Source organism: Amblyraja radiata, chromosome 9, assembly GCF_010909765.2.
Source record: "Amblyraja radiata isolate CabotCenter1 chromosome 9, sAmbRad1.1.pri, whole genome shotgun sequence".
Taxonomy (NCBI): Eukaryota; Metazoa; Chordata; class Chondrichthyes; order Rajiformes; family Rajidae; genus Amblyraja; species Amblyraja radiata.
The window spans coordinates 62,060,928-62,087,565 of NC_045964.1; the positions used below are offsets into that span (position 1 = coordinate 62,060,928).

The 26,638-nt window shown below is 42.2% G+C and overlaps 1 protein-coding gene across 1 annotated transcript in view; it reads left to right on the forward strand.

Annotated features, from left to right (window-relative positions):
• The window catches only part of sptlc2 (serine palmitoyltransferase long chain base subunit 2), a 122,618-nt gene extending 102,896 nt beyond the window's left edge, over window positions 1-19,722 (forward strand). The window contains exons 11-12 of the mRNA XM_033027601.1: window positions 3,441-3,570; window positions 13,141-19,722. Of these exons, the coding sequence (XP_032883492.1) occupies window positions 3,441-3,570; window positions 13,141-13,260 (250 nt within the window). The 3' untranslated portion in view covers window positions 13,261-19,722. The remainder of the gene's footprint in view (window positions 1-3,440; window positions 3,571-13,140) is intronic.
• Window positions 19,723-26,638: the final 6,916 nt, after the last annotated feature.

Sequence of the window (26,638 nt, forward strand, 5' to 3'; positions counted from 1 at the left end):
GTTCTTATTTCAAAGAATGAGAAGTCATCTCATGAAACTTGCCAAATTCTTGAAGGATTTGACAGGCTAGACGCAAGATGTTTCTCCTGGCTGACACTAGGACTGTGGGCACAATTTCAGAATAAAATTCCCGGAAGCTTCTGGTTGTCATTATTTCATCCAAAGCTGACTGGTGGATTTCTGCACACTAAGGGAATTTAGGAATGTAGGTATAGAGCAGGAAAATGATGTAGATGGAGGTAGAATGTCGGGTAGAGCAGGCCCGAGGGTCATTTGTGTTTTATTTCTGCAAAGGCATTTACACTTGGACTAATCTATGAGACATTCTTTGGTTTATGGGGACTTAAGAGACTGCAGGTGCTGTAATCTGGAGCAAAGATGACTACTGAAGGAGTTCAGCGGGTCCACACAGCGGCATGGCCTCGCCTGCACGAACAGCCTTGTTCACCTACAGTCAAGGTCACCGTGCAGACTTCAAACCGACCTTTCTGGGAATGAATCCATGGAAAGCGACTGGCCTGGATGGAGTCCAAGGCCTTGTCCTTGGAACCTGCATGTACCAGATGGCGGGTGTATTGACCAACATATTTAACCTCTTCCCTGCTCCAATCTGTGTCAAAGAAGGGAAAGGTAACATGCCTTAACGCCCACCATTGAGTGGCTCTGACATCCATCATCATGATGTGCTTCAAGAGGCTGGTCATAGCGCACATCAATGTCAACCTCCGAGACAGCCTAGATCCACTGCAGTTTGACTATCGCCACAAGTCCACGGCAGATGACATCTCAATGCCCCTCAGTGATCCATTGAACATTTGGACAATAAGGACATCCATGTTATCCCTATTTATTGACTACAGTTCTGATTTCAACACCATAATTCCAACCAAACTTGTCTCCAAGCTCCTGGACCCAGAACTCGGCATCTCTCTTTGCAACTGGATCTTCGGTTTACTGATCTGCAGACTGCATTCGGTAAGAATAGGCAGCTCAACCTCCATGATCATTCTGAACACCAGTGACCACAAGGCTCTCTACTCGGGTTTTTCCTCCCTGTGCAATCATGACTGTGTGGCCAAATTTTGCTCTAGCTCAGTTTACAAGTTTGCATGAGACACTATCGTAGTGGACTGGATTTGGAACAATGATGTTGGAATACAGGAGTTCAAGTGGTTAGTGGCATGTGTCAAGACAACAGCCTCTGTCAGCAAAGCAAGGAAGCTGGTCATCAACTTCAAGAAGTGGGATGGAGCACATACCCATGTCTGCATCAATGGTGCTGAAGTGGGGAAGGTTGAGAACTTTGGGTTCCTAGGAGTAAATATCGCCAACAGTTTGTCCTAATTCAACCACATTGACAATGGCCAAGAAAGACTTCCTCTGGCTAAGGCAGTTCAGCATGTCCCCAATTGCCTATTTCTACAAGAGCATCATTAATGCAATCTGTCCAGATGCAACATAGCTTGCTATGGCCATTGCTCTGCCCAAGACCATGAGAAATTGCAGCATTCGCTGCATCCAGATGCATGTGACAATAAGTCAATACCTGCTGCAGGTTCTCGACCAAAATGTTTAATTTGTTTCACGTGTACCGAGGTACAGTGAAAAGCTTTTGTTGCATGCTAACTAGTCAGTGGAACGACTAAATGACTACCATCAAGCCATCCACAGTGTACAGATACAAGATAAGGGGAATAATGTTTTATGCAAGATAAAGTCAGATTAAAGATAGTCCGAGGGTCTCCAAGGAAGTAGCTGGTAGCTCAGGACTGCTGTCTAGTTGTTGATAGGATGGTTCAGTTGTCTGATATCAGCTGGGAAAGATCTGTTCCTGAATCTGGTCACATGCATTTTCACACTTCTGTACTTCATGCCTGATGGGAGAGGGGGGGGGGGGGGTGATAGGGAGTGACAAAACCTCTGCCTGACCTGCTGAGTTTCACTAGCGGTTTGGTTTTTGCATTGTTCCTATACTAGACCTTAACTAAGGATACGACTTGGATTGTAGGAGAGGAAAAAGGGAGTGGGCCAATTAAATAATAGTTCCTAAAAATAACAATGACCAAAAAAGGTTCCATTGCATCAGTCACCAAAACCTCTATTTAAGTCCATCTCTATTAGCCCAGTTTAAGGAGTGCATTGCTCATAGTACATATCTTTTGCGGTAGTAAATTCTAGCTCATTTATTCCAGGGCAGGAACATTAATGATTTATTGACTGCAGTCATGAATTGTGCACAAGATTGTTCAACAGTTATTGAATGCTAGCAATTGCAGCTAGAATTTTGATTGTTTTTTAAGATACTGTGATTCTTTTATTTATTTCTAAGCAGCTAGATAGATTATGTCAACAATAGTAAATGGTATTCATGTGATCATATACTTTTTTTTTAATTCACGTTTCTTTAATTCACAAATAAAGTGAACAAGTAGAAGTTTCCACATGGGAATGCTTTTGAAAGTTGAACAAAAATTTAGTTTAGTTTATGTTGCGTGTACCGAGGTACAGTGAAAAGCTTTTGCTGTGTGCTAATCAGTCAGCAGATACATGACAATGCATGATTACAATTGATCCATTTACAATGTAAAGGGCCTGTCCCACTTGGCGATTTAAAAAAATAAAAATTTTCGACGACTGCCGGCATCAGGTCACCGAAAAAGTCACGGCGGTGACGATGTATTGACGCGTGGTGTTTCCTCAAGTGTCGCAACATTTTTTGTCGCCGTTGGGTTTTGAAATGTTCAAAATCTTTCGGCGACCCTGATACGTCAGTCAATGACGCCGGCAGTCGCCGAAAAAATCGCCAAGTGGGACAGGCTCTTAAAGCAGCAGTGTAACAATGTGATTGTAACGTGGTTTAGTCATGTAGATTGAGCACAAATTAAAGCATTGCTCCCGTGTTTAGATAGAGCAAAAATGTTAATGCTATTTATGAGGCTTGAGGCTCAGAAAATTGCAGGGTCTCAAAATGAATGTAGGTGTGCAGGTCTGAATGCAGCCACTCTTGGTCAGGATGATCCAAGCATAGTACTGTGAGTTTATTATTCTTGTGGCTGTCTTCTCAAAGATCCCACTTGAATTTATTTTGCTGTTTAAATGGTTGATGCTTATATGTAGGAAGGAACTGTGGATGCTGGTTTAATCCAAAGATAGACACAAAGCTGGAGTAACTCAGCGGAACAGGCAGCATCTCTGGAGAAAAGGAATAGGCGACCCGAAACGTCACCTATTCCTTTTCTCCAGAGATGCTGTCTGACCCATTGATGTTTATATTATTGATTCGGAAAAACAAAAATCCACTGAGTTTCTGATTTTGTTTTAAATGATTCCTCTTACTTTGACACCTTTCCCCCTCTGAATAGTAGTAATATTCGTTGTTTGCTCTTTTTGACTGTTCATGTTTCATTAATACATGTTTTAAATCCGTGTTATTTCTACAGTGCTTTTGGGCGAGAAATGCTGAAAAGAAACATTGGAGTGGTGGTGGTTGGATTTCCTGCCACCCCCATCATAGAATCTAGAGCCAGGTTTTGTGTATCTGCTGCTCACACCAGAGAAATGTTGGATACCGTAAGTTTCCATTTTATGATCATTCTTTCACCTCTGTGGGAATTTTAAAATGTTACTTTTATTTAATCCAGTGTGTTTTGAGGGAAACCAGTTTCCCCACTGAAATGACTTGTTTATTTGCAAGTATTCACTAAAGTGCATTTTTTATTAAAATAGGCCATCAGAATTTTCCTTAATTTTAGAAGAGGGTGTGTGTACGCACACGCGCGCGCACACACGTAGTCATGTGTCTACGTAAATAATATATGTATGAAAAATATTTTTAATTTGTGTATCTTGTATTGAGGTACTGAAATACAGGCAGTCTATTTTGTTGTGAACTATATTTGAAAGCTGTCACGTACATATATAAAAGTATCTACCTTTATTAGTTGTCCTCAAAGCATCCAATTGGAAATGAAAAGCATGCTCTTATAACCATGAGTTGAAAAATATTTATTTTGATATGAGTGGATGTGGAATGATTATTTTTAATCATGCAAGTAAGAATGGAGAGTGATTTGGTTATTTTACCCCAGGGGCTCCCATAAAGCTCAACCCAAACCACACTCAATTTCGCTCTTAAAATAATAACAGCTTCAGTTGTTCCACTGTACTTTTTAAGCTAAAAGTAAGTGTTGCATGTATCGCTGCCTCTAACAAGATGACAAGAATTTTAAGACTGGTTAAGGGATAAATTTTGGCTGGAACATCAGGGCAAATTGCTTTTCATGCTGTTACCAATAGGTATTTTGCCTCCACCTGAAATAAATATCCCATCCAAAATTTGGCGTCTCCAACACTGAACTATTCTGTACTTCCTCGGGGGGGGGAGCAGAATTAGTCCATTCGACCAATCAAGTCGACTGCCATTCAATCATGGCTGATCTATCTTCCCCCTCAACCCCATTCTCCTGCCCTCTCCCCATGACCCCTGACACCCGTACTCATCAAGAATGTATCTCCACCTTAAAAAATATCCATTGACCTGGCTTCCACAGCCTTCTGTGGCAATGAATTCCACAGATTCACCACCCTCTGACTAATGAAATTCCTCCTCATCTCCTTCCTAAAGCCACGTCCTTTAATTCTGAGACTATCTCTGGTCCTAGACTCTCCTACTAGTGGAAACATCCTCTCCACATCCACTCTATCCAAGCAGAATAAATTACCGCTGCATGCCAGCAAACCTTTTGAAGAGGATACACTGACTTCGAGTCAGCATTGCGACTCACAAGCCAGCCAAGTGCCCAACCTCTGGCTAATTCTGCGCTATTCTTTAAAGAGTTACTTGCTTCATGAGCAAATGCCAGAAGTGAGTAAGGCTATGCTAACCTGTTTGTGAGGGCTTTGATTTAAGTCGTGCCTTCCACAGCCTCGGGAGCCAATTAAGATTTCAAATGACGTAATTGTTTGTAACATAGGAAATGCGGCAGTCACTTAATGCACAAAGTTGCTTCCTTTAGCTATGAAGTAGCTGACCAGGTAATGTGTTTGGCACTTGAGGAATGTGCAATAAACCTCTTCAGCTGGAAATGTGGAAACTGAAGTGTGAGGTTGGCCACTATAGGAAGGACGCAGGAGGTGGAGTATTTAGTTGACGTGCCAAATAAATGAAGCACTTGGTGAGCCGGCTTAGGTGGGAGTGAAGAGAGAAAGATAGACGAGGCATGGAGGGAGCTGAGTGATTGTGCAACTGCTCAAGTAGAAATCAGAAGATAGACACAAAAAACTGGAGTAACTCAGCGGGACAGGCAGCATCTCTGGGGAGAAGGAATGGGTGACGTTTTGGGTCGAGTCCCTGCTTCAGACTGGTTAGAGATAAAGAAACCAGAGATAAAGACAGTGAAGTGGAGAGATAAAGAACAATGAATGAAAGGTATGCAAAAAAGTAATGATGATAAAGGAAACTAGCTGTTTGTATGGTGAAAATGAGAAGCTAGTGTGGCTTGGGTTGGGAAGGGGAGAGAGAGGGAATGCCGGTGCTACCTGAAGTGAGAGCAATCAATATTCATACCACTGGGCTGTAAGCAGAACACAGGTAATTTGACTCGAGTGTCTCGGCTGGACCGACGAGGTCATCCAGAACTTAAGGAATCGCATTCTTGAAGGGTTGGAGCAGGTTCGAGGTTGGAATGGGCCCAGGATGTGATCTAGATACCAGAATAAAAATTTAAATTTTAGATTTGTGGGGGATTAAGCTCATGTAGGCGTGCCAGTACAGGGGTGATGAGAAAAAGAACTCTTGGTTCTCAGTAATATAGAAATGATTTTGTAAGCAATCATTAGTCTGAAGAAGGGTCCCAACCCAAAATGTCACCTACCTGTATTCTCCAAAGATGCTGCTTGATATGCTGAGTTGCTTCAACAATTTTTTTGCAGTTCCCAATGTCTACAGTCAAATACTTTTAAGGTCCTTGTACAGTTTTTAATCATGGAATTTTGTTCTAATTGTTATTTGATGGTAACATCTTTCTGGGCTTTTTGTTGTGGTATGAAATAGCATTTGCAGGCCAAACTTGTTTGGTGCCAGTTCTGTTCTTTTCACCTGTGACTTAGAAATGTTCGTCTTAAATTTTCTTTAACAAGATCAACGCTCTTTCTGAGACTTTTAGTGAAACTAGATAATCTAAATCCCTGGCAGTATCAACTTCAACAATGTTACAAATGTATTTGTGTGCTTGAATACTGTACTCTTTGCAGTTGTCGCAATCATGGTGCTTTATTTTAAATTGGAAATCCTATTATATCCTGAAGTTCATAAAATACTCCATTTTATTTAAGCAAAATAACCAAATCAGTACCACATGGCAGTGGCAACTTAATCCAAGAGGGAGTCTCCTGTTACACTGATTAAATTTAGTTTTAAGTATTGACGGTGGGGTTTCAAGATTCATCTAATGAACTCCATATAATTGTCAAAAGATGTTGTGATGTGTTTATTTGGCGTGCACCAAAGAACAGTCCACTTAATCTCTTCTGTAATGATTTTTATTCAGAAAAGTGCAAGAGTCTGGGAATGCTCTTTTTTTAAAAATCTTGATTATTCTCCGCCATTCCGCCAAGGTCATTATCCTGTTGTGTGCATGGGGCCCTTCTGACTGAAATCTCTCGGCAGAATCTTGAATAAATAAGAACTTGCTGGCATATCTTTGTATCGCAGTTCAAACTCTTCCACGTAAAATGTAATTTTCTAATTTTGTTTTTGAGTAATGGTCCATTGCAGACTAAAGCATGCATCACTGGGAATGTTTTCGCTAAATGCTGATGAATCACACCAATACATTTGCAGTAAATTACGTGTTTATTCAGTAGAAAAAAAACCGTTATCAAATGCCGGATAAACTCAGCGGGTCAGCAGGATCTCCGGAGAAAGGGAATAGGTGACGTTTTGGATTGAGACCCTTCTTCAGACAGAGTCAGGAGAGAGGGAATCTGGAGATACAGTGCTCTCCATAATGTTTGGGACAAAGAACCATCCATTATTTATTTGCTTCTGTGCTCCACAATTTGAGATTTGTAATAGAAAAAAATCACATGTGGTTAAAGTGCACATTGTCAGATTTTAATAAAGGGTATTTTAATACATTTTGGTTTCACCATGTAGAAATTACAGTAGTGTTAATACATAGTCCCCTCATTTCAGGGCACCAAAATGTTTGGGACACAGCAATGTCATGTAAATGAAAGTAGTTATGTTTAGTATTTTGTTGCATATCCTTTGCATGCAATGACTGCTTGAAGTCTGCGATTCATGGACATCACCAGTTGCTGGGTGTCTTCTCTGGTGATGCTCTGCCAGGCCTGTATTACAGCCATCTTTAGTTTATGCTTGTTTTGGGGGCTATTCCCCTTCAGTGTTCTCTTCAGCATATAAATGGCAGGCTCAATTGGGTTCAGATCAGGTAATTGACTTGGCCACTCAAGAATTGACCATTTTTTAGCTTTGGAAAAACTCCTTTGTTGCTTTAGCAGTATGTTTGGGATCATTGTCTTGCTGCAGAATGAACTGCTGGCCAATGTGTTTTGAGGCATTTGTTTGAACTTGAGCAGATAGGATGTGTCTGTACACTTCAGAATTCATCATTCTACCACCATCAGCAGTTGTATCATCAATGAAGATAAGTGAGCCAGTACCTTCAGCAGCCATACATGCCTAGGCCATAACACCCCCACCACCGTGTTTCACAGATGGTGGTATGCTTTGGATCTTGGGGAGTTCCTTCTCTCCTCCATACTTTGCTCTTGTCATCACTCTGATATAAGTTGATCTTTGTCTCATTTGTCCACAAGACCTTTTTCAAGAACTGTGGTTGCTCTATTAAGTACTTCTTGGCAAACTGTAAACTGGCCATCCTATTTTTGCAGCTAACTAGTGGTTTGCATCTTGCAGCGTAGCCTCTGTATTTTTGTTCATGAAGTCTTCTGCGGGCAATGGTCATTGACAAATCCACACCTGACTCCTGAAAAGTGTTTCTGATCTGTCGGACAGGTGTTTGGGGATTTTTCTTTATTATAGAGAGAATTCTTCTGTCATCAGCTGTGGAGGTCTTCCTTGACCTGCCAGTCCCCTTGGAATTAGTAAGCTCACCAGAGCTCTCTTTCTTCTTAATGATGTTCCAAACAGTTGATTTTGGTAAGCCTAAGGTTTGGCTGATGTCTCTAACAATTTTATTCTTGTTTCTCATAATGGCTCTTTGAATTTCATTGGCACACCTTTGGTCCTCATGTTGATAAACAGCAATAAAAGTTTCCAAAGGTGATGGAAAGACTGGATGCTGAGAGCTCGCTTATACCTGCATTAAGGAGGCATTTAAACACACCTGAGCAATTACAAACGCCTGTGAAGCCATGTGTCCCAAACATTGTGGTGCTCTGAAATGGGGGGACTATGCATAAACACAGCTGTAATTTCTACATGGTGAAACAAATGTATAAAAATGGCCTTTAATAAAATCTGATAATGTGCACTTCAACCATATGTGATTTTTCTCCTACTACACATCTCAAATTGTGGAGTACAAAGGCAAATAAGTAAATAACGGGTCTTTGCCCCAAACATTATGGAGGGCACTGTATGAAAGAGGTATGAAAAGGTCTGATTCTCAGACTAAAGAAAGGTCTCGACCCGGAATGTCACCTATTCACTCCGACAGAGATGCTGCCTGACCCGCTGAGTTACTCCAGCTTTTTGTGTCCTTCAGTGTAAACCAGCATCTGCTGTTCCTTCCTACACATTGTATGAGACGCCACTGGGTTTATGTTTTGGTTCCTTTACCTTTCGTTGCAGCACTGTGGCACACAACCATGTTTTCAGAGAATCCGACGTCAGTATATTTAGTAATCCCTGCAGGTATCAACTTGCTAAGCCCAATCAGCAGGAAAAACAACATGTTTGGTTCCAATTTGAATGATTGAGTGCCAATTTTGCGCGTGTAATGACCCAAGAGCATGAGGTGGGCATGTTGCTATTTGACTCTGGTGCCGCAGATCTGTTTATCCGATCCAAAAAGGTTTCTGTGGTATGACCACTGAATGAATAATACAATGTGGTCCAGAGCATTGACACTTTATAGCCCTCGAGAGCCAAAAATGAGATGAGTACATTGGTGTCTCTGGCCCTGTGACATGCACGTTTCGGCATGCACTTCCCTCAGGGGTCGTGTACTGAACATTGTTTTAAATAAAATCCCATCTAGTGCTGCCAAAGTATTCTGTGTGGGATCAATCCAAAAAAATTGTTTTCCTTGAATTCAAACTATAACTTATTTTATTAAACCACCTATGTTTTTCAGGAGTGGGATACTGTTCCAAGCCAGCTTTACTTCTAGTTATACATTTTAAAGCAGGGCTCGCACTCCCACATCCCCCTCTCCAAATAATTCACTAAAAAACAGCGTGCATTGCCATGTAAATGCATGCACATGCTAACGTTTGCAGATCACATTAATAGACAAAAGGCAATAGGTGCAGGAAGAGACCATTCGGCCCTTCGAGCCGTTCACTGTGATCACGGCTCCCCATATCCCTTGACTCCGCTATCTTTTAAGAGCTCTATCTAACTAACGGTGCAGGTACCCATCCATCAGCTTCCCAAAGCAGCAAACTTAAGTTCCTGTGCGCAACCCTTTAGACTTTAGAGCTGAAGCGCGGAAACAGGCCCTTCAGCCCACCGAGTCCGTGCCGACCAGCGATCACCCCTTTCACTAGCATTATCCTACTACTGGGGACCATTTACAATTTTACCGGCGCCAATTAACCTTTGGGATGTGGGAGGAAATCGGAGCGCCCGGAGAAAACTCAAGGTCACAGAGAGAATGTACAAACTCCATACGGACGGCACCCGTTGTCAGGATCGAACCCGGGTCTCTGGTGCTGTGAGGCAGCAGCTGTACTACCGTGCCACTGCCCTTTTAAGAGTCAACCCGTCTCCCCTTTATTCCAGCTTTCTTCCACCCTGCAAACACTGAAGGCCTCTGACCCAAAGCATCACCTATCCATGTTCTCCAGTGATGCTGCCTGACCCGCTGAGTTACTCCAGCACTATCTATAAGAGTCATTGTCAATTGTCAACGTCATTGAATATTATCCTCACATGCTAATAATTTGGTTAAATCCATCTAGCCCCGGTTGGTATCATCCCTTGCAATTCCTCTACTGTTCAATTAACACTTGTATTTTATAATAGTCAGTCGTATTTTGAGTTCAGTTTGGACATCTATGTTACCAACTTTGCCGACCGTCATAGAAACTCTAACTTAAAAATCATCATTCAGCAAATGAAGAAATCTCTAAACTAAACAGTGGGGAGGTGGAGTCAACAACGTGGAAGCGTATGTGTGAGTTAACGGGAAAGAGAGTGTTGGAAAAGTCATGTCCAAACTGACAGGGCAGGGGGATGGGAACCAATGCAAGGAGACAGAGGGCCATAAAAGGAGGACTGAAGCAAAAGGTAGAAGGGAGATAAGAAAAATAAACCTGAAAGCTTTGTACCTTAATGTGCAGAGCATTCGTAATAAGGTGGACGAATGGAATGTGCAGTTAGTAGTTAAGGAATAAGATTTAGTTGGAATTACGGAGACATGGCTCCAGGGTGACCAAGGCTGGGAGCTAAACATGCAGGGGTATTTGATATTCAGGAAGGATAGACAGGAAGGAAGAGGTGGGGTGGCATTGCTGGTTAAGAGGAGATTAATGCAATAGCAAGGAGGGACATTAGCTTGGATGCTGTTGAATCGTTATGGGTAGAACTGCGAAGTAGTCAAGGGCAGAAAACGCTGTCGACCACCAAACAGCAGTAGGGAGGTTGGGGATAGCATCAAGCAGGAAATTAGGGATACGTGTAGCCAAGGTACAGCAGTTGTTATGGGTGACTTTAATCTACATATAGATTGGGCCAACTAAATTGGTAGCAGTGCTGAGGAGGAGGATTTCCTGGAATTAAAATGGGATGGGTTTTTAAAACCAATATATAGAAGAGCTGACTAGAGGACAGGCCATCCTAGACTGGGTAGTGTGTTATGAGGAAGGATTAGTTAGCGATCTTGTTGTGCAAGGGTCCTTGGGCAACAGTGACCATAATATGGTGGAATTCTGCATTAGGATGGAGAGTGACACGGTTAATTCAGAGACCAGGGTCCTTAACTTAAAGAAAGGAGACTTTGAAGGTAAGAGACAGGAAATCACCAGAAGAGACTGGCAAAGTATACTTAAAGGGTTCGCGGTGGAGATGCAATGGCAAATAATTAAAGACCGCATGGATGAACTCCAAAAATTGGGCATCCCTGTCTGCTCCCGCACCTATTTTTCTGTTTTTTTCTATGTTTCTAAAGATCTAATCTTGTTAGGGCTTCTTGCTATACTTGGGGCTTTCAACATTGTCAATGAAATCCCTGCTGCACTCTGAGCTCCCTATATTTTGGCTGCAGTTTATTCAAAAATCTCACATGAGCATTCTATTGATGCCTTTGTTATTTTGATTCCACCTTTAAGCACGCTGGCTTTTTTGGCAAAGGCTGGCTTTGCGATGACTTTATATTTTGCTTGCCCATTATTTGCCCTGACTCCCTCTGTTGTACCACCATCCTTGTGCTCTGGACGCTCCAGATTCCTGTCAAGCGCATTAGGCCTCACGGTGAAGCCTCGCGACAATGGGGCCTCAGCGGTGGTGAAGCCTCGCCAATGTGGCGATGCCTCGCGGGTCCACCCTCAGTCGATGAGAGCGTGGGGGACCACCATGGGGAGGGGGGGGGGTAGAGAACAATGGAGGACCCAGTGTGGGGGAGTCTGCCGTGAGGGAGAGAACAATGGACAATGGGGGTCGGGGGGGGGGGGGACAAAGACCAATGGGGACCTGCCGTGGGGGAACTATTGGGGGAGAGGGGGGTGACAAAAGGAGCCGGCGTGCTTTGTAACTTTGTCAGTGCTGTCAGTGGCTACTATTTGCATACATTGTGTATGCAAGCAAAGGCAATAAAGTATTCCTGTTCCTAGTCCTGTTGTAACATTTTGCCAGATGCATATCAGTGATGTTATTTTTGGGACAGGTCTGAAGAATAAAATATATGGGTTTAACTTTGCATTCATCTACACACAGGACATCTGTATTTTCTTTCTCCACTCTGATATAAAACTGGGGCTGCTATCACTGGTGCCCTGTGTGATGTTTGCACTTTGCAACTACTGGTAACTTCAGATAAAATAATATTTGTTTGTGAGAGCTGAAAAGTTGCCGCTGTTTCTATATTTGTTACTGAGCCTGTACTTTAAATAATTCTCAGAGGCAATACTCCGAATATGTACAGGTCTGTAGGTTAATTGGCTTGGTATAATTGTAAATTGTCCCTGGCGTGTGGGGGATGGAGTGTCCAGGGGATCGCTGGTTGGTGCTGACTCAGTGGACAGAAGGGCTTGTTTCCCTCTCGAAACTTAGAGACATATAAAATTCTTACGGGATTGGACAGATGAGAGGAAATCTTATAGAAACATATAACATTCTTAAAGGATTGGACAGGGTAGATGCAGGAAAAATGCTCTTGATGTTGGGGAAGTACAGAACCAGGGGTCACAGTTTAAGAATATGGGGTAAGCCATTTAGGACTGAGATTAGGAGAAAATGTTTCACCCAGAGAGTTGTGAATCTGTGGAATTCTCTGCCACAGAAGGCAGTGGAGGCCAATTCACTGGATGTTTTCAAGAGAGTGTTAGATATCTCATGGGGCTAACGGAATCAAGGAGTACAGGGAGAAAGCAGGAACGGGGTACTGATTTAGGATGATAAGCCATGATCACATTGAATGCTAGCTCGAAGGGCCGAATGGCCTACTCCTGCACTTATTTTCTATGTTTCTAAACTAAAGCGTGCTTAAGCAAAGCAAGAATTTCATTGTCCTATACAGGGACACATGACAATAAACTCACTTGAACTTGAACTTAAACTATCATAAAAGGTAAAGTTATTCACATATTATTAAGGCATTGGTGAGGTTAGGATGCGAATGGGATTATTGCATCTTTTGCTATATCTGCACTTTTACAGTTTCTTTTTGCCTACTTGCATATTAATATTTTGTCTGGTTTGTTTTTCTTTAGGCTCTAAAGGTGATAGGAGAGGTTGGTGACCTCCTACAGTTGAAATACTCGCGACACAAGTTAAAACCTTTAATTGACCATTCATTCGAGGCAACTACCTATGAAGAAATCGAGGATTGAACAATGCCCTGGTTAGACAAGCACTCGCACGTCCAAGTCTCTGTTTCCAGTTCGTTATCACTCTGCTGCTTTTGTGCTTTGAATTTTCACACCTATTTATATATTTTTTTAAAACCTAAACCGAAGTCAAGAGGCGTTGAATGTGCCCTTTCACTGATTCCATTGGTGTTGCATTAACAGGATGTGTATACAGGCTCTCAGCATCACTTTTACTAATGAGACATTAAAACCGACGGCGATTGATCAGAGTTTGTACCCCCTGAGCCTTGCCAAATGTGATCAGCAGTGCAAGTCAAGCAAGGTGGTGTCGTGGCAAAATGGGTCTGCCTGCTCACAGCCATAAAATCCTTGGAGATGAATCTCGTCATTAACCGTTTTATGATTTCTCACCACCTACCCTCCCCAGCCAAAGAAAAAAAGGCAATTCAACGAGTACACTTTAAATACTTCACTCTTGTTGATCTTTTAAAATATGTCTTGCTGAACGTGTCAATTATAATTACAATTTGCAGGAATTTGTTTGGCAGGGGAGGGCTGGCTGGCCAGGGAAAGTCTAAATCTATTTAAAATATCCCATACCTAAATCGTTGTGACGTGTTTTTGTTCGTGCACAATTGGAAAAGAAAGATCGAGAACTCCTGAGCCTGAAGCTGGTGCTGGCTAGGATTACCAAATGATTCACTCTTCCTTGCAAGTCTTGATGCTTGTGTGTCTAAAGCTATCTTGATGTGTGTCTGCAAAATCAATGTTATGCTATCCTCCACTTTACAAAAGACATGCTGGTCGGAATTGGGGTTTGAATTTACTATTGTTTTCTACTATGCAGTTTAAGTTTAAAATGGGCCATCTTTGAAGGTAATGTGGCAGAATTATTTTCTTATTTTTTAGTAGAAATAATGAGCATATGTAACGACCTCAATCTCAATGTTTCAAGCTATTGATATTTTTTAATGATGTCGACAAATGGTTTGTTCCAATTCGGACATGATTTGATCCATCTGTCCACTAAAAGCGAAGTCATCCAGAAAACAGGATGTTTACTCTTTTCCCAATTCTGTAGCACTCCACATCATGCCATTGACGAATTTGCTGCTTCTTTCCCTTCTCTCCTTTCCAAAGTTTCAGAATACCAGAAGTGCCTGAACCCCCGAACTGAATTTACTCAATTCTTTCGAATCATGTTTTGAGAAAACGGCAAGAACAAAAATCAAAGATAGTCACATTGGGTCCAGTTATATCAGAGTGTGTGTGTGTGTGTGTATTTTCTCAGCAAACTTTCAATTTGCTGTCTTCCATAAATCCTACATTAAACACTCCCCACAGCACGGCAGTGAATGCCCCCTGTGTTGGCATGGCAAAGCAAGTTGTTTCTAGGGTACTTGCCCAATGTGTTCTGAACTAGCTAGTCCATGCCTGAATCGTCCTTGCTACGCGACAGTTTTTTGCTTCACTGGGTCTCCTCGGCTGTGCAAGGAAATCAGAAAGTGATGAGGATTCCTTATCAGTAGTGCCATCAATCAAGTGACCCCCCCCCCCCCGCCCCTCCCCCTCCTGAAGTATGTTGGTTTGTGTGCGGGCAGAATAAAAATCATGCATTCGATTGGCAATGTTTGCTTCTCAAGCGCAGAGACTGGTGTTGGGTCTGAGAAAAGGCACCTCCCACTGAACAGATACAAACAGATACACATAATCTATGTCTCTAGAACTAGGGGAATACAGATGGAGAAGAATATGTTTTTTTAGGTAATAAGATTGGTCAATTTGATGCCTGAACCAGTGGAATAAAATGGACATTTTTCTTCCAAAAGTGAAAGTTAAGATTTCATGAGAGATCTGGTTTGGGAATCCTGTCCATTTGTAACTCCGGCATTTTACTACTTTTGACTAGGGCTTTCTAATCATTCTCCTTTGATTCTGCTTTGTTTTTGCTCTTTCCAAATCAAATTGAACACTTTTTTTAAACAAATCTCACCTGAAACTTTTTAAGGTTGAGCATCTCGACAGAGCACAAATAACTGTGACATTTTTGCACTAAATTGCACAGATTTGGATTGGTGGTTCTTTTATTGAGTAAATTTGCTATTTTGGTTCAGGTGGAGGGCAAAGAAAAGCATCAAATCATGGTAACCAAATGTAGAGTTATTTGGTGGAATGTGACATTTTTCTTCAAGAAAGGAAAGCGTTACTATCATGTTAACCATTTGTGAGATGACTGAAATCCAGCAATGTTTTGAGTTGAATTGTCACTTGGACGATTTATGTGATTATATTTTCTAAGTTTGCTTTTGTTTTTATGCAAGTCTGTATCATTCCATGTACCTAACAAACTGCATAATTGTAAACTCGCTCACGTGCCTTTCCCTTTTGTCCCTTGTTTGAAGAGTGTGAAGATCTAGATATTGGGCCTTTTGAATCATGTCTTTGTTCAGTTCATGACCAGATCTCTCTCTGCAAGCAAAGTTCCATCCCAGACAGCTGTCCAGAGCCATTCGAAATATTGTCTTATACTGTAAATAGTCCCAACAAATTCTAACCTTCCTCCAACTGCATCTCTACTTTATTATTTGTACTGTCTCTTTTCTGTAGCCTACATTGCTTTTTAGTGGGCTTTCTTTTTATCCTTCTGAAGGATGGCCACGATGGACTTCAATTTTGCTTTCCTCCCTCCTATCCAGAGAGAGAAATGCCCTATTTTCAGCTGAGGGGTAGAGTCCAGTGAACACCACCTGCTATGGAACTGGAATTGGAATGTAAATTCCACAAAGTAGAGCACTGTTCATTGTTCTCATCTGTACCGAAGGTCTGTTTTTGTTGTTGTATGAATTCCATGTGTTATAAAACTGTAGGTGTCTGTTGAAGGACATTTCAGCGTACCTTGGAATGAGCTGATACTATGTAGTGTAGGCTTGCTAGGATTTGATTCAGGTTTTCAAAAGCTCAAATAAATAGAATAACTCAGCAAGCATCCAAATGCCAGGAAGCATCCAAATGCTTGAGCATTTTACTGGTATCATTATTTGTTTAAAAAAATAACTCCACTTCCGCACTTCTGTGTTCAATACACATCCGATATTGAACAGGTTCTGATGTTCTGCCAAACATCCAGTCTTCAAATCTTCTGTACCCATAACTTTTGAAAATACTACTCAAATATAACGGTGAAAAGAGCACTTTTTCAGGTAGGTAGATAGCCAAACTGGTTAAATTATGCCAGTCCAAGAGTGTGTACAACATAGTTAGAAGAACTGATCATATTCCAATGATAAGACAAACTCCATGAGTGCACATACCAGCAACTGGAAGAAATATCTTCTGCCAATACTCATATTTTTGCTCTGCACTCTGGTTACATTTGCTGCACTGTTTCAGTGTATGCTGATCCTAGGAATCAGTCTCCCACTTATAATGTGACTGGTGGTGTTACTTCGAGATTCAGAGGGTTTCAGTATTCTTGCTATTATTGTACATGAACATTTAATGAAAAAAGCGTTCAATCTTATTATAAACCTTTAGGCCTTTTGATATCTTGGCATACTTGCAAATGATTCTCTGTGATTTCATGGAATATTTTCATAAATGTAAGCTTTTGTTATTATTTTGTACTTGTACATCCAAAATTTATTCATGACCATCAATTAGCTTTGACTTTAAGCCTGTAAATCATGGTGTCTCAGTCCTCGTTCTATGTAGACGTTAAGCTCGCGAGTGCAGTTATGTTTGGCTGTATGATCAGGACACTGCCAACTTGAGACAAGTCGGTAGTTGTACTGATTCCAACTGATACTCAAGGCAGTTATGAAAGACCATACAGAGGCCTTTGTTCAAGCCCATGGCACTCAGTATGCAGGCATTTTTTTATATGTTAAATAAATCTTTTAATACCGCTATGTTTAAAGAAAAAGCAATTACATTTGCTGGGAAATACCACTCACTTTGCAAGGAGTTGAGCTGATGGAATTTAAATAATGTAAACGGCAGTCTTCTGCGTGCCCTCGTCTTCTATACATGCAAGGGTGGGTTTTTTCCTATTTAAAGATGCCTTTTATTTCCTGAAGGTGCATTTGTAGAGAGCATTCTCTCAATCTCAGCCAGGCTGTAATGAAAAGGGAGGAGAAAAATGGTACATGCTCATCTCATGCAGGCTCGACGAAACTGTGTTGAGGTAACATGGCCACTGTCTCCTCCAATGAATGGTCATGTTCTGAGGTGTTTGTGGGAGTGCAGCAAATAATGAAATATAGATTCTTTTTTAAAGTTATACACTGGTGTTTAGGAGTAACTGGAGCTTTGAAAGTTTTAAATGCACTTAAACCCAGGTTTGTAATATTGATTCTTTTGTAACTTTGCGCATTGCAGCAAAGTGGGTTATTCTTGTAACAAACTGTTGTTATTTCACAAACTGTGGCGATCATTTTTGTTTTCCTTTTGGTAACGTTTTGGTGCCAGATTAAGGTTCCCAGGAGCTGGTTGCTCGACTGGGTTTGCACACTTTGGACATTGAAGGACTTTTCCTGAGACCATTGTTAAACAAAGATGCTGCTCTGTTCTTAAAGCTAAAGGGGTCAGTATGGGTACAGTAAGGTGAAGTAGTGCTACGCATTGGAGGTGCCAGGTAACTAATGTACCCCTGGAGTTCAATTGATTTTTTTTGATTTTTTTTTTGAATGAGGATTTAAGAACTTGATTGCTGTCTGCTTTAACACCAGACATTCAGCACAGGTATTACACACCAAATATTGCCCAATTTAGTGTTGGAAGGAACTGCAGATGCTGGTTTGCACCAAAGATAGATGCAAAATGCTGGAGTAACTCAGCGGGTCAGGCAGCATCTCTGGAGGAATGAATAGGTGACTTTTTGGGTTGAGAACTGTCTGATGAAGGGTCTAGACCCGAAACGTCACCCATTCCTTTTCTCCAGAGATGCTGCCTGACCCACTGAGTTACTCCAGCATTTTGTGTCTGTTGCCCAATTTAGTGTTGGTTTTGAGAGATTGGCATTGACTGCTGTTGAGGCAAGTGTTATCACTTGAGTAGCTAACCTTAAAGTGCATTTCCATGTTGCTAAAGTAAGACAAATTAAATATTTCTTGAGGGACGGCATAACTGAATAATGCACCAGCTGACCTAGTAGTTGGAGACTGAAAGAACTGTTATAATTTATGCGTTTTGCTGTTCAAAAGTAGACAGGCACATTTGTGGATGAATTTCTATGCCAATCCAGTTCCTACTTGTCTGATTTGACCTCCAGAAATTTTCCTTGAGGTTTTTGTTCCCTTTTCACAATGTAGAAAGAGGACTATTGAAAAAGCATCATATCAAAACATGCAATCTACAGATGAGGTGCCACTTCATTTCATTGTTCAAACTTCTAAAGAAATCTAAACGTCCATTCTGTAAAGCTGTTTTTTAATTGAATCATACCTTTATGTAAAAGTCATCCACGTGTGTTAAATGCAGTAGGAAGGAACTGCAGATGCTGGTTTAAATCGAAGATGGACACAACATGCTGGAGTAACTCAGCGAGACAGGCAGCATCTCTGGAGATGAGGGAATGGGTGACGTTTCGGGTCGAGACCCTTCTTCAGACTGAAGAGTCTCGACCTGAAAAGTCATCCATTCCTTCTCTCCAGAGATGCTGCCTGTCCCGGTGTTACTCCAGCATTTCATCTATCTTTGTGTTAAATGCTGTGTACATAGCATCATGATATCTGACCAGATTAAAACTGATTTTGTTATTGTTATAATCATGACCGCATAGATTTTGACATGTAATTGTCGAGGTCCAATCTCCAAAGCAATGTGCAGTTACCCAAGCACAGTGTATGTTTGTGAAACTTAATGAAAGATAATTTGGCTCATAATTAAAACTGCAATAAAGTTTCTCAAGGCTTGAGAAATGTTTACATGATTGTGGGATTTTCTTTCACTTGTTTTCTCCCAATATTGATGACTGCACTTTGTATTGTATGACTGCGCATTGATATATTTTTTAAAAGGTCTCTCAATTATGTCGAAGGACTACAAAACAAATCCCATGTTTGTGGAGATTTGCAATCCTGTTGTCAGCAGCAGTCAAGGGTGGCATTCCAGCAATCAGTGCTTTCAATTTAGTTTGTTTCTGATTTTGAATGATCTTGGTTGTAACTGGGAAATATCAAATTTCAGTGCGTTTGTAAATGCAAGTGATATCACTTCACGTTGTTGTCAGTACATAACCTGCCCTTTTGTACACAAGATGTTATAAATGTACTTTTTTGACAGTACTCCCCGAGTACAATAATCTTTGTATTGAAGTCTCATCAGTCTTTTATCTTGAACCTTGCAAACTCCATTGGTATATGAAGGTGTACTTTATCCATGCATGTTATTAACATGCATAATGCTGTTGACACTGGAGAATCAATAACTTGCTTAAAATAATAACTGATTGTAAAATGTTCCCAATAAACAACTTTCCATATATTTGTTTTTGGTCACTGTCATTTGTTAAAGTACTTTCTCTTTAACTGTCTCATTAAAAAAAGCATTTAATTTCAAACTTATCACAACATTATTGCATTGTGTATCCTGATGTACACTGGGCAGCTCGATGTGTAGCAATCATGTACAGTCTGCTGACTGGATAGTATGCAACTAAAAGCTTTTTGCTGTGCTATGGTACATGTGACATTCAACTAAACGAATTAACTAGCATTGGAATCTCGTACCAATGCCACGAAATTGGGTGCTTTTAAAACAAATTTCTATTTCTACAATTTGCATTCACTTCCATTTCATTAGTTTTTACATCAACATCTCAGTAGCAGTGAATAGGTCACTTAAAGGCAAAGGAGTAACTCAGCAGGTCAGGCAGCATCTCTGAAGAACATGGATATGTGATGTTTTGGGTTGGGCCTCTTCAGCCTGATTGTGGTGGGGGTTAGAGGAGAGAAAGGTGGAAGGGGGGGGGGGGTGGGGGGGGCAGGACACAGCCTGTCAAGTTGTAGGTGGAGGGAGGAACTGCAGATGCTGGTTTAATCCGAAGATGGACACAAAATGCTGGAGTAACTCAGCGAGACAGGCAGCATCTCTGGAAGGAAGTTATGGGTGAAGTTTCGGGTTGAGACACTTCTTCAGACAAGGATAGAAGAGTGTAAACTGTGAAGCCAGAAGAAGGAATGTAAGTGGAAGGGAAGGAGAGCCCAAGGTGAGTCCAGGTGGGGAAACAGGGAAGAGGGGGAAGGAAGCCAAATAACTAAAAGGGGGTTTGTTTGAAGTTTACTTGGTCAGATCATGCGGATTGCAGTGATATTTGCTATTGGCTTGAGAAAAATTATTTTAACACTTGATTAGATCATTGGCAAAGCTCATTCAATAGCAATGTCTTTTTTTTAAACTCTTTTTGTTCTCCCTCGCCCCATTCCCATCTAAAATTTCCTTCAAACCTTCCCATTCTTTAGAAACGACTGCTGATGCTGGTTTATACCAAAGATGGAGACACAGTGTTGGAGTAACTCTGTGGGTCACGAAGAATCTCTGGAGAAAAAAAGATGGGTGAAGCTTCTGGTGGTGACTCTTCTTCAGACTTCTTTTCTTTCCCCGGACTTGTATTCAATTTGGTAAATCGGCAAGTTAGATGAAAGATCATTGAGAACCTGATTCCATTCCCCTCTGCAGCATGACGTGGCATGTTTCAGCATTTTCTGGTTAAATTTCTCAATACAGTGGTAACTCTCATGTATGTGATTTCTTACAAGGGCCCTAACTACAAGTATCTTCGGATCACCCCTTGCGTTGTGCATCTTCCTGCTCACAGGGTTATTGCCAAGCTACGAGGCGGGGCGGGGGATTCCCCTCACTCCAAACAGGTAAAACCCCCTGGGTCAATTGTCAGCACCTCCACTGAAACCTTTCTGCGATTCCAGTCATACAGCATGGAAACGGACCCATAAGCCCACTTGCCCACACCGACCAACATGTCCCATCGACACTAGCCGCACTGCTTGTGTAAGGCCCATATCCCTCTAAACCTGTCCTATTCACGCACAAGTCTAAATGTTTCTTAAACATTGTGATAGTACCTGCCTCAACTACCTCCTCTGGCAGCTTGTTCCATACACCCACCTCCCTTGTGTGTAAAAAAAAAAAATTACCCCTCAGGTTCCTATTAAATCGTTCCCCCCTTGCCTATAACCTTTGTCCTCTGTTCTCGATTCCCCTTTACTCTGGGCCAGATATTCTGTGGTAACCTGATCTATTCCCCTCACGATCTGCAAGGTGACTTGGATAGGCTGGGTGAGTGGGCAAATGCATGGCAGATGCAGTATAATGTGGATAAATGTGAGATTATCCACTTTGGTGGCAAAAACAGGAAGGTAGACTATTATCTAAATGGTGGCCGATTAGGAAAAGGGGTGATGCAACGAGACCTGGGTGTCATGGTACAACAGTCATTGAAAGTAGGCATGCAGGTGCAGCAGGCAGTGAAGAAAGCGAATGGTATGTTAGCATTCATAGCAAAAGGATTTGAGTATAGGAGCAGGGAGGTTCTATTGCAGTTGTACAGGGTATTGGTGAGACCACACCTGGAGTATTGTGTACAGTTTTGGTCTCCAAATCTGAGGAAAGACATTCTTGCCATAGAGGGAGTACAGAGAAGGTTCACCAGACTGATTCCTGGGATGTCAGGACTTTCATATGAAGAAAGACTGGATAGACTCGGCTTGTACTCGCTAGAATTTAGAAGATTGAGGGGGGATCTTATAGAAACTTACAAAATTCTTAAGGGGTTGGACAGGCTAGATGCAGGAAGATTGTTCCCGATGTTGGGGAAGTCCAGGACAAGGGGTCACAGTTTAAGGATAAAGGGGAAATCCTTTAGGACCGAGATGAGAAAAACATTTTTCACACAGAGTGGTGAATCTCTGGAACTCTCTGCCACAGAAGGTAGTTGAGGACAGTTCATTGGCTATATTTAAGAGGGAGTTAGATGTGGCCCTTGTGGCTAAAGGGATCAGGGGGTATGGAGAGAAGGCAGGTACAGGATACTGAGTTGGATGATCAACCATGATCATATTGAATGGCTGTGCAGGCTCGAAGGGCTGAATGGCCTACTCCTGCACCTATTTTCTATGTTCTGTGTTTCTATGATTTTGTGCACCTCTATAAAATCACTCATCCCTTTGCGCTCCAAGGAATAGCCCTTGCCTCTTCAACTGCTCCCTATAGCTCAGGGCCTTGAGTCCTGGCAACATCCTCGTAAATCTTCTCTGCACCCGTTCCAGCTTGACAACATCTTTCCTATAACATGGTGCCCTAAACTGAACACAATACTCTCTAAATGATCTATAATAAATCTGGTGCTCTGTGAATCAAATATTAACCAAACGCACGGAGTCAGTGCAACTTCTATGAGTGAATATCTGATTATATTGTCATTGGCATTGTTGAAAGATTTATTAAAGTGTTTATAATTTCCGTAAACTCTTAAAACTCAAGCAGTCTAAGCATAGAATTTCACTGCATTGCTAGTGTTTACACTGTGTATATATGAATTAGTGGGCTTTATATGTAATGAAACCTGTCACTATCTCAATGAGTTACTGTTAAAATTGTTTTCATATAACATAGTCCGTAAAAGGGATTCTGTTCCTAAAATTCTTTGTGGCTCAGATCCGTTACAATTGCAGAATTATGATCTTGCATCATATGGTACAACCAAGAGTAATATGCCCGCAATTTTATTAAAATGTATACAAATTGCTTAATTATTCATTGCAGAATCTAATTGTGAGAATACTTATTTTTTGAGTCCAAGTTCTACATTTGGCTTCTTTCCTACTGCCATTGGGCTATTAAACACTACAACCTCCAAATAAGCTCTGAACTACATAGACTTGGGGGCATTGATTTGTATTTTTCTACCGGGGCAGGGGTGACCTGTATAAAAGGGACGGGTTGCACCTAAACTGGAAGGGGACCAACATCCTAAGGGGAAGGTTTGCTAATGCTACATGGGAGGGTTTAAACTAGATTGGCAGGGGGGTGGGATCTCATGCAGGACAGAGGCACGTGAGAGGTTAGAAGTTGGTATGGCGGGTGGTGTGGGAACGAATAGTGGACAGAATAGGCAGGTGAAAGGTGAGGAGCGAGGAAGGAGGGTTAATTTAAACGTATTTTAATGCAAGGGGCCTGATGGGTAGGAATTGGCCCCTTTTTGCCCTTCTGATTTCCTTTTTATAGTATACTCCTTAGTTCCCGAAACTCTTCCAGGGATGCACGATCCCAGCTGCCTATACCTGTCCCATGCATCCTTCTTGTTTTTGACTAGCATCTCTGTATTTACCGAGGAGAAAGACAGTAGGTCGGAGGAAATTGGAGCAGTCACTGGAAGTGTCATGAGATCAGTCGGGGTTACCGTCGAAGAAGTACTGAAGGTACTGTCGTGTTTGAAGGTAGACAAATCTCCAGGGCCTGATTTCCTAATTTCCTCAAATTCAACAGCGGTAAGACAGAATTCCTCCTCATAGGCTCCAAAGCCACACTCAGCAAAATCAATAACCCCACTCTCACCATCGACGGCACCACTGTCTCCCCATCTCCCTAGGCCCGCAACCTTGGCGTGATCTTTGATTCCACCCTCTCCCTTGAGCCTCACATCCGCCATGTCATTAAAACCTCCTTCTTTCATCTCCGCAACATCGCCAAACTCAGACCCTCTCTCACACTGCCCGCTGCTGAAAGACTCATCCATGCCTTCATCTCCTCCCAACTGGACTATTGCAACTCACTTCCCCTTGGCATCAGCTCCACCTACATCAACCGACTCCAACTGGTCCAGATCGCTGCCGCCCGACTCATCACCCATACCAAATCCTGGCATCACATCACTCCAGTCCTCAAACAATTTCACTGGCTTCCCATCTCCCACCGGATCACCTACAAAATCCTGATCCTCACCTACAAAGCCCTCCACCATCTGGCCCCCCCATATCTCATTGACCTCCTCTCCCCCTACCAACCCTCACGGTCCCTCAGATCCACATCAGCCGGTCTCCTCTCCATCCACAAGTCCATCCTCCGCAGTTTTGGAGACAGAGCCTTCTCCAGGGCAGCTCCCAGGCTCTGGAACTCCCTCCCCCAACTGATCCGCAATTCCATGTCCCTCACCATCTTCCAGTCCCGCCTCAAGACCCATCTCTTCACCTCTGCCTATCCTTAGCCCCACGTCCCCGTCCCTTTTCATCTGTGCATTAATTGCCTCATACTGTGTTTTGTATTGAATTCTGTCTTTACTTTGTGTACTAGTCATGTCTCTACTATTTATTTCATTCCCCTTACATGTTTATCCTCTACATGCTCAATTTTTGTAAGGTGTCCTTGAGACTCTTGAAAGGCGCCCATAAATAAAATGTATTATTATTATTATTATTAGATATATCCAAGGACATTGTGGGAAACTAGAGAGGAAATTGCAGGAGCCCTGGTTGAAATTGACGAGTCGTCCTTAAATACAGAGGAGGTGACGGAAGACTGGAGGGTGGCAAATGTTGTACCTCTTTTCAAGAAGGGCTGCCGGGAAAATGCTGGGAACTATAGCTATGTGCTTAACATCTGTAGTTGGTAGGTTGCTGGAGAGGATAGGATATACAGGCATTTGGATGGGCAAGGGCTGATTAGGGAAAGTCAGCATGGTTTTGTACGTGGGAGGTTGTGTCTCACAAATCTGATTGATTTTTGTGAAGACATGGCCACAAATGTTGATGAGGGCAGAACTGTAGATGTTGTGTAGACTTCAGTGAAGCGCTCGTCAAGGTTCCGCATGGTGGGCTGCTCTAGAAGGGTAGTTCGCATGGGATCCAAAGAGAGATAGCTGAATGGATAGCAAATTGACTTCATGGAAGGAAGCAGAGGGTGATGGTGGAAGGTTGCTTCTCAGACTGGAGGTCTGTGACTAGTGGCGTGCCGCAGGGTTTGGTGCTGGGCCCGTTACTGTTTGTCATCTACATCAATGATTTGGATGAGAACATACAGTACAAGATTAGCAATTTTGCTAATGATACAAAAGTTAGTGCTTTTGCAGATGATGAAGAAGGCTGTGAAAGATTGCAGCAGGACTGGATCGATTGACCAGGTGGGTGGAGGAATGGTTGATGGAATTTAATACAGAAAAGTGAGGTGTTGCATTTTGGGATGTCGAACAAGGGCAGGACTACACAGTAAATGGTAGGCCTCTGGGTAGTGTTGTAGAGCAGAGGGATCTAGGAGTACAGGTGCATGATTCCTTAAAGGTCAAGTCGCACGTAGATAAGGTGGTCAAAAAGGCTTTTGGCACTTTGGCCTTCACCAGTCACAGTATTGAGTATAGAATTTGGGAGGTCACGTTGCAGTTGTATAAGATCGCATTTAGAATATTGTATTCAGTTCTGGGCACCATGTTATAGGGAAGATATTGTCAAGCTTGAAAGGAGTTCAGAAAAGATTTATGAGGATGGTGCCAGGACTAGAGGGTGAGAGCAACACGGAGAGTATAATGCCAGTTTTTACAACGTTCCCAAAATCCAATGTCGATGGCCATTAATTATCGGAGATGATTTGGAGGTATAGCCTTACGCACTCACGACACAAGACAGCAAAGATGAACCTTCCAGACATCGTTTCTTGTTTAATTAGTCATTTATTGATGTAATACGAAACTAAGAAGTATCATAACATAATTGCTGTTCATTCACGTCATATTAATCACATAAACGCTTCTTATAAAGGTATGTGGTCTCATGGTAGAAAACTATATCCCCACATACTTAGACACAAACTAAAATGTCCAGTCTGCGGGAGGCTCCTCTAACAAGAGAACACACCCCTACTACAAATCCCACCTACACAAATACAGACATGGCTCCTACAGAGAGGTTGAGTAGGCTGGGTCTCTATTCCATGGAATGCAGGAGGATGGGGGGAGGGGGGGATCTTATAGAGGTGTACAAAATCATGCGAGGAATAGATCGGGTAGATGCACAGAGTCTTTTACCCAGAGTAGGCGAATCAGGACCAGAGGAAATGGGTTTAATGGGAATCCGATGGGTAACATTTTCACACAAAGGGTGGAGGGTGTATGGAACAATGGATAGAACATGTTTGGAGGGATATGGACCAAGCGCAGATAAGTGAGACATTGGGACATTGTAGGGCGAGTTTTGCCGAAGGGTCTGTCTCACTCTATGAGTCTATACCGGCCACGCGGTCACGGGTAGAACATACAAACTCCGTACAGACAGCACCCGCAGTCAGGATCGAACCCGGGTCTCTGGCGCTGTTAGCACTGTAAGCCAGCTATTTTACTGCCGCGCCACCGTGCCGCCCTTCTGAAAGGTTGTTTCATCATGGTTTATGCACCAGT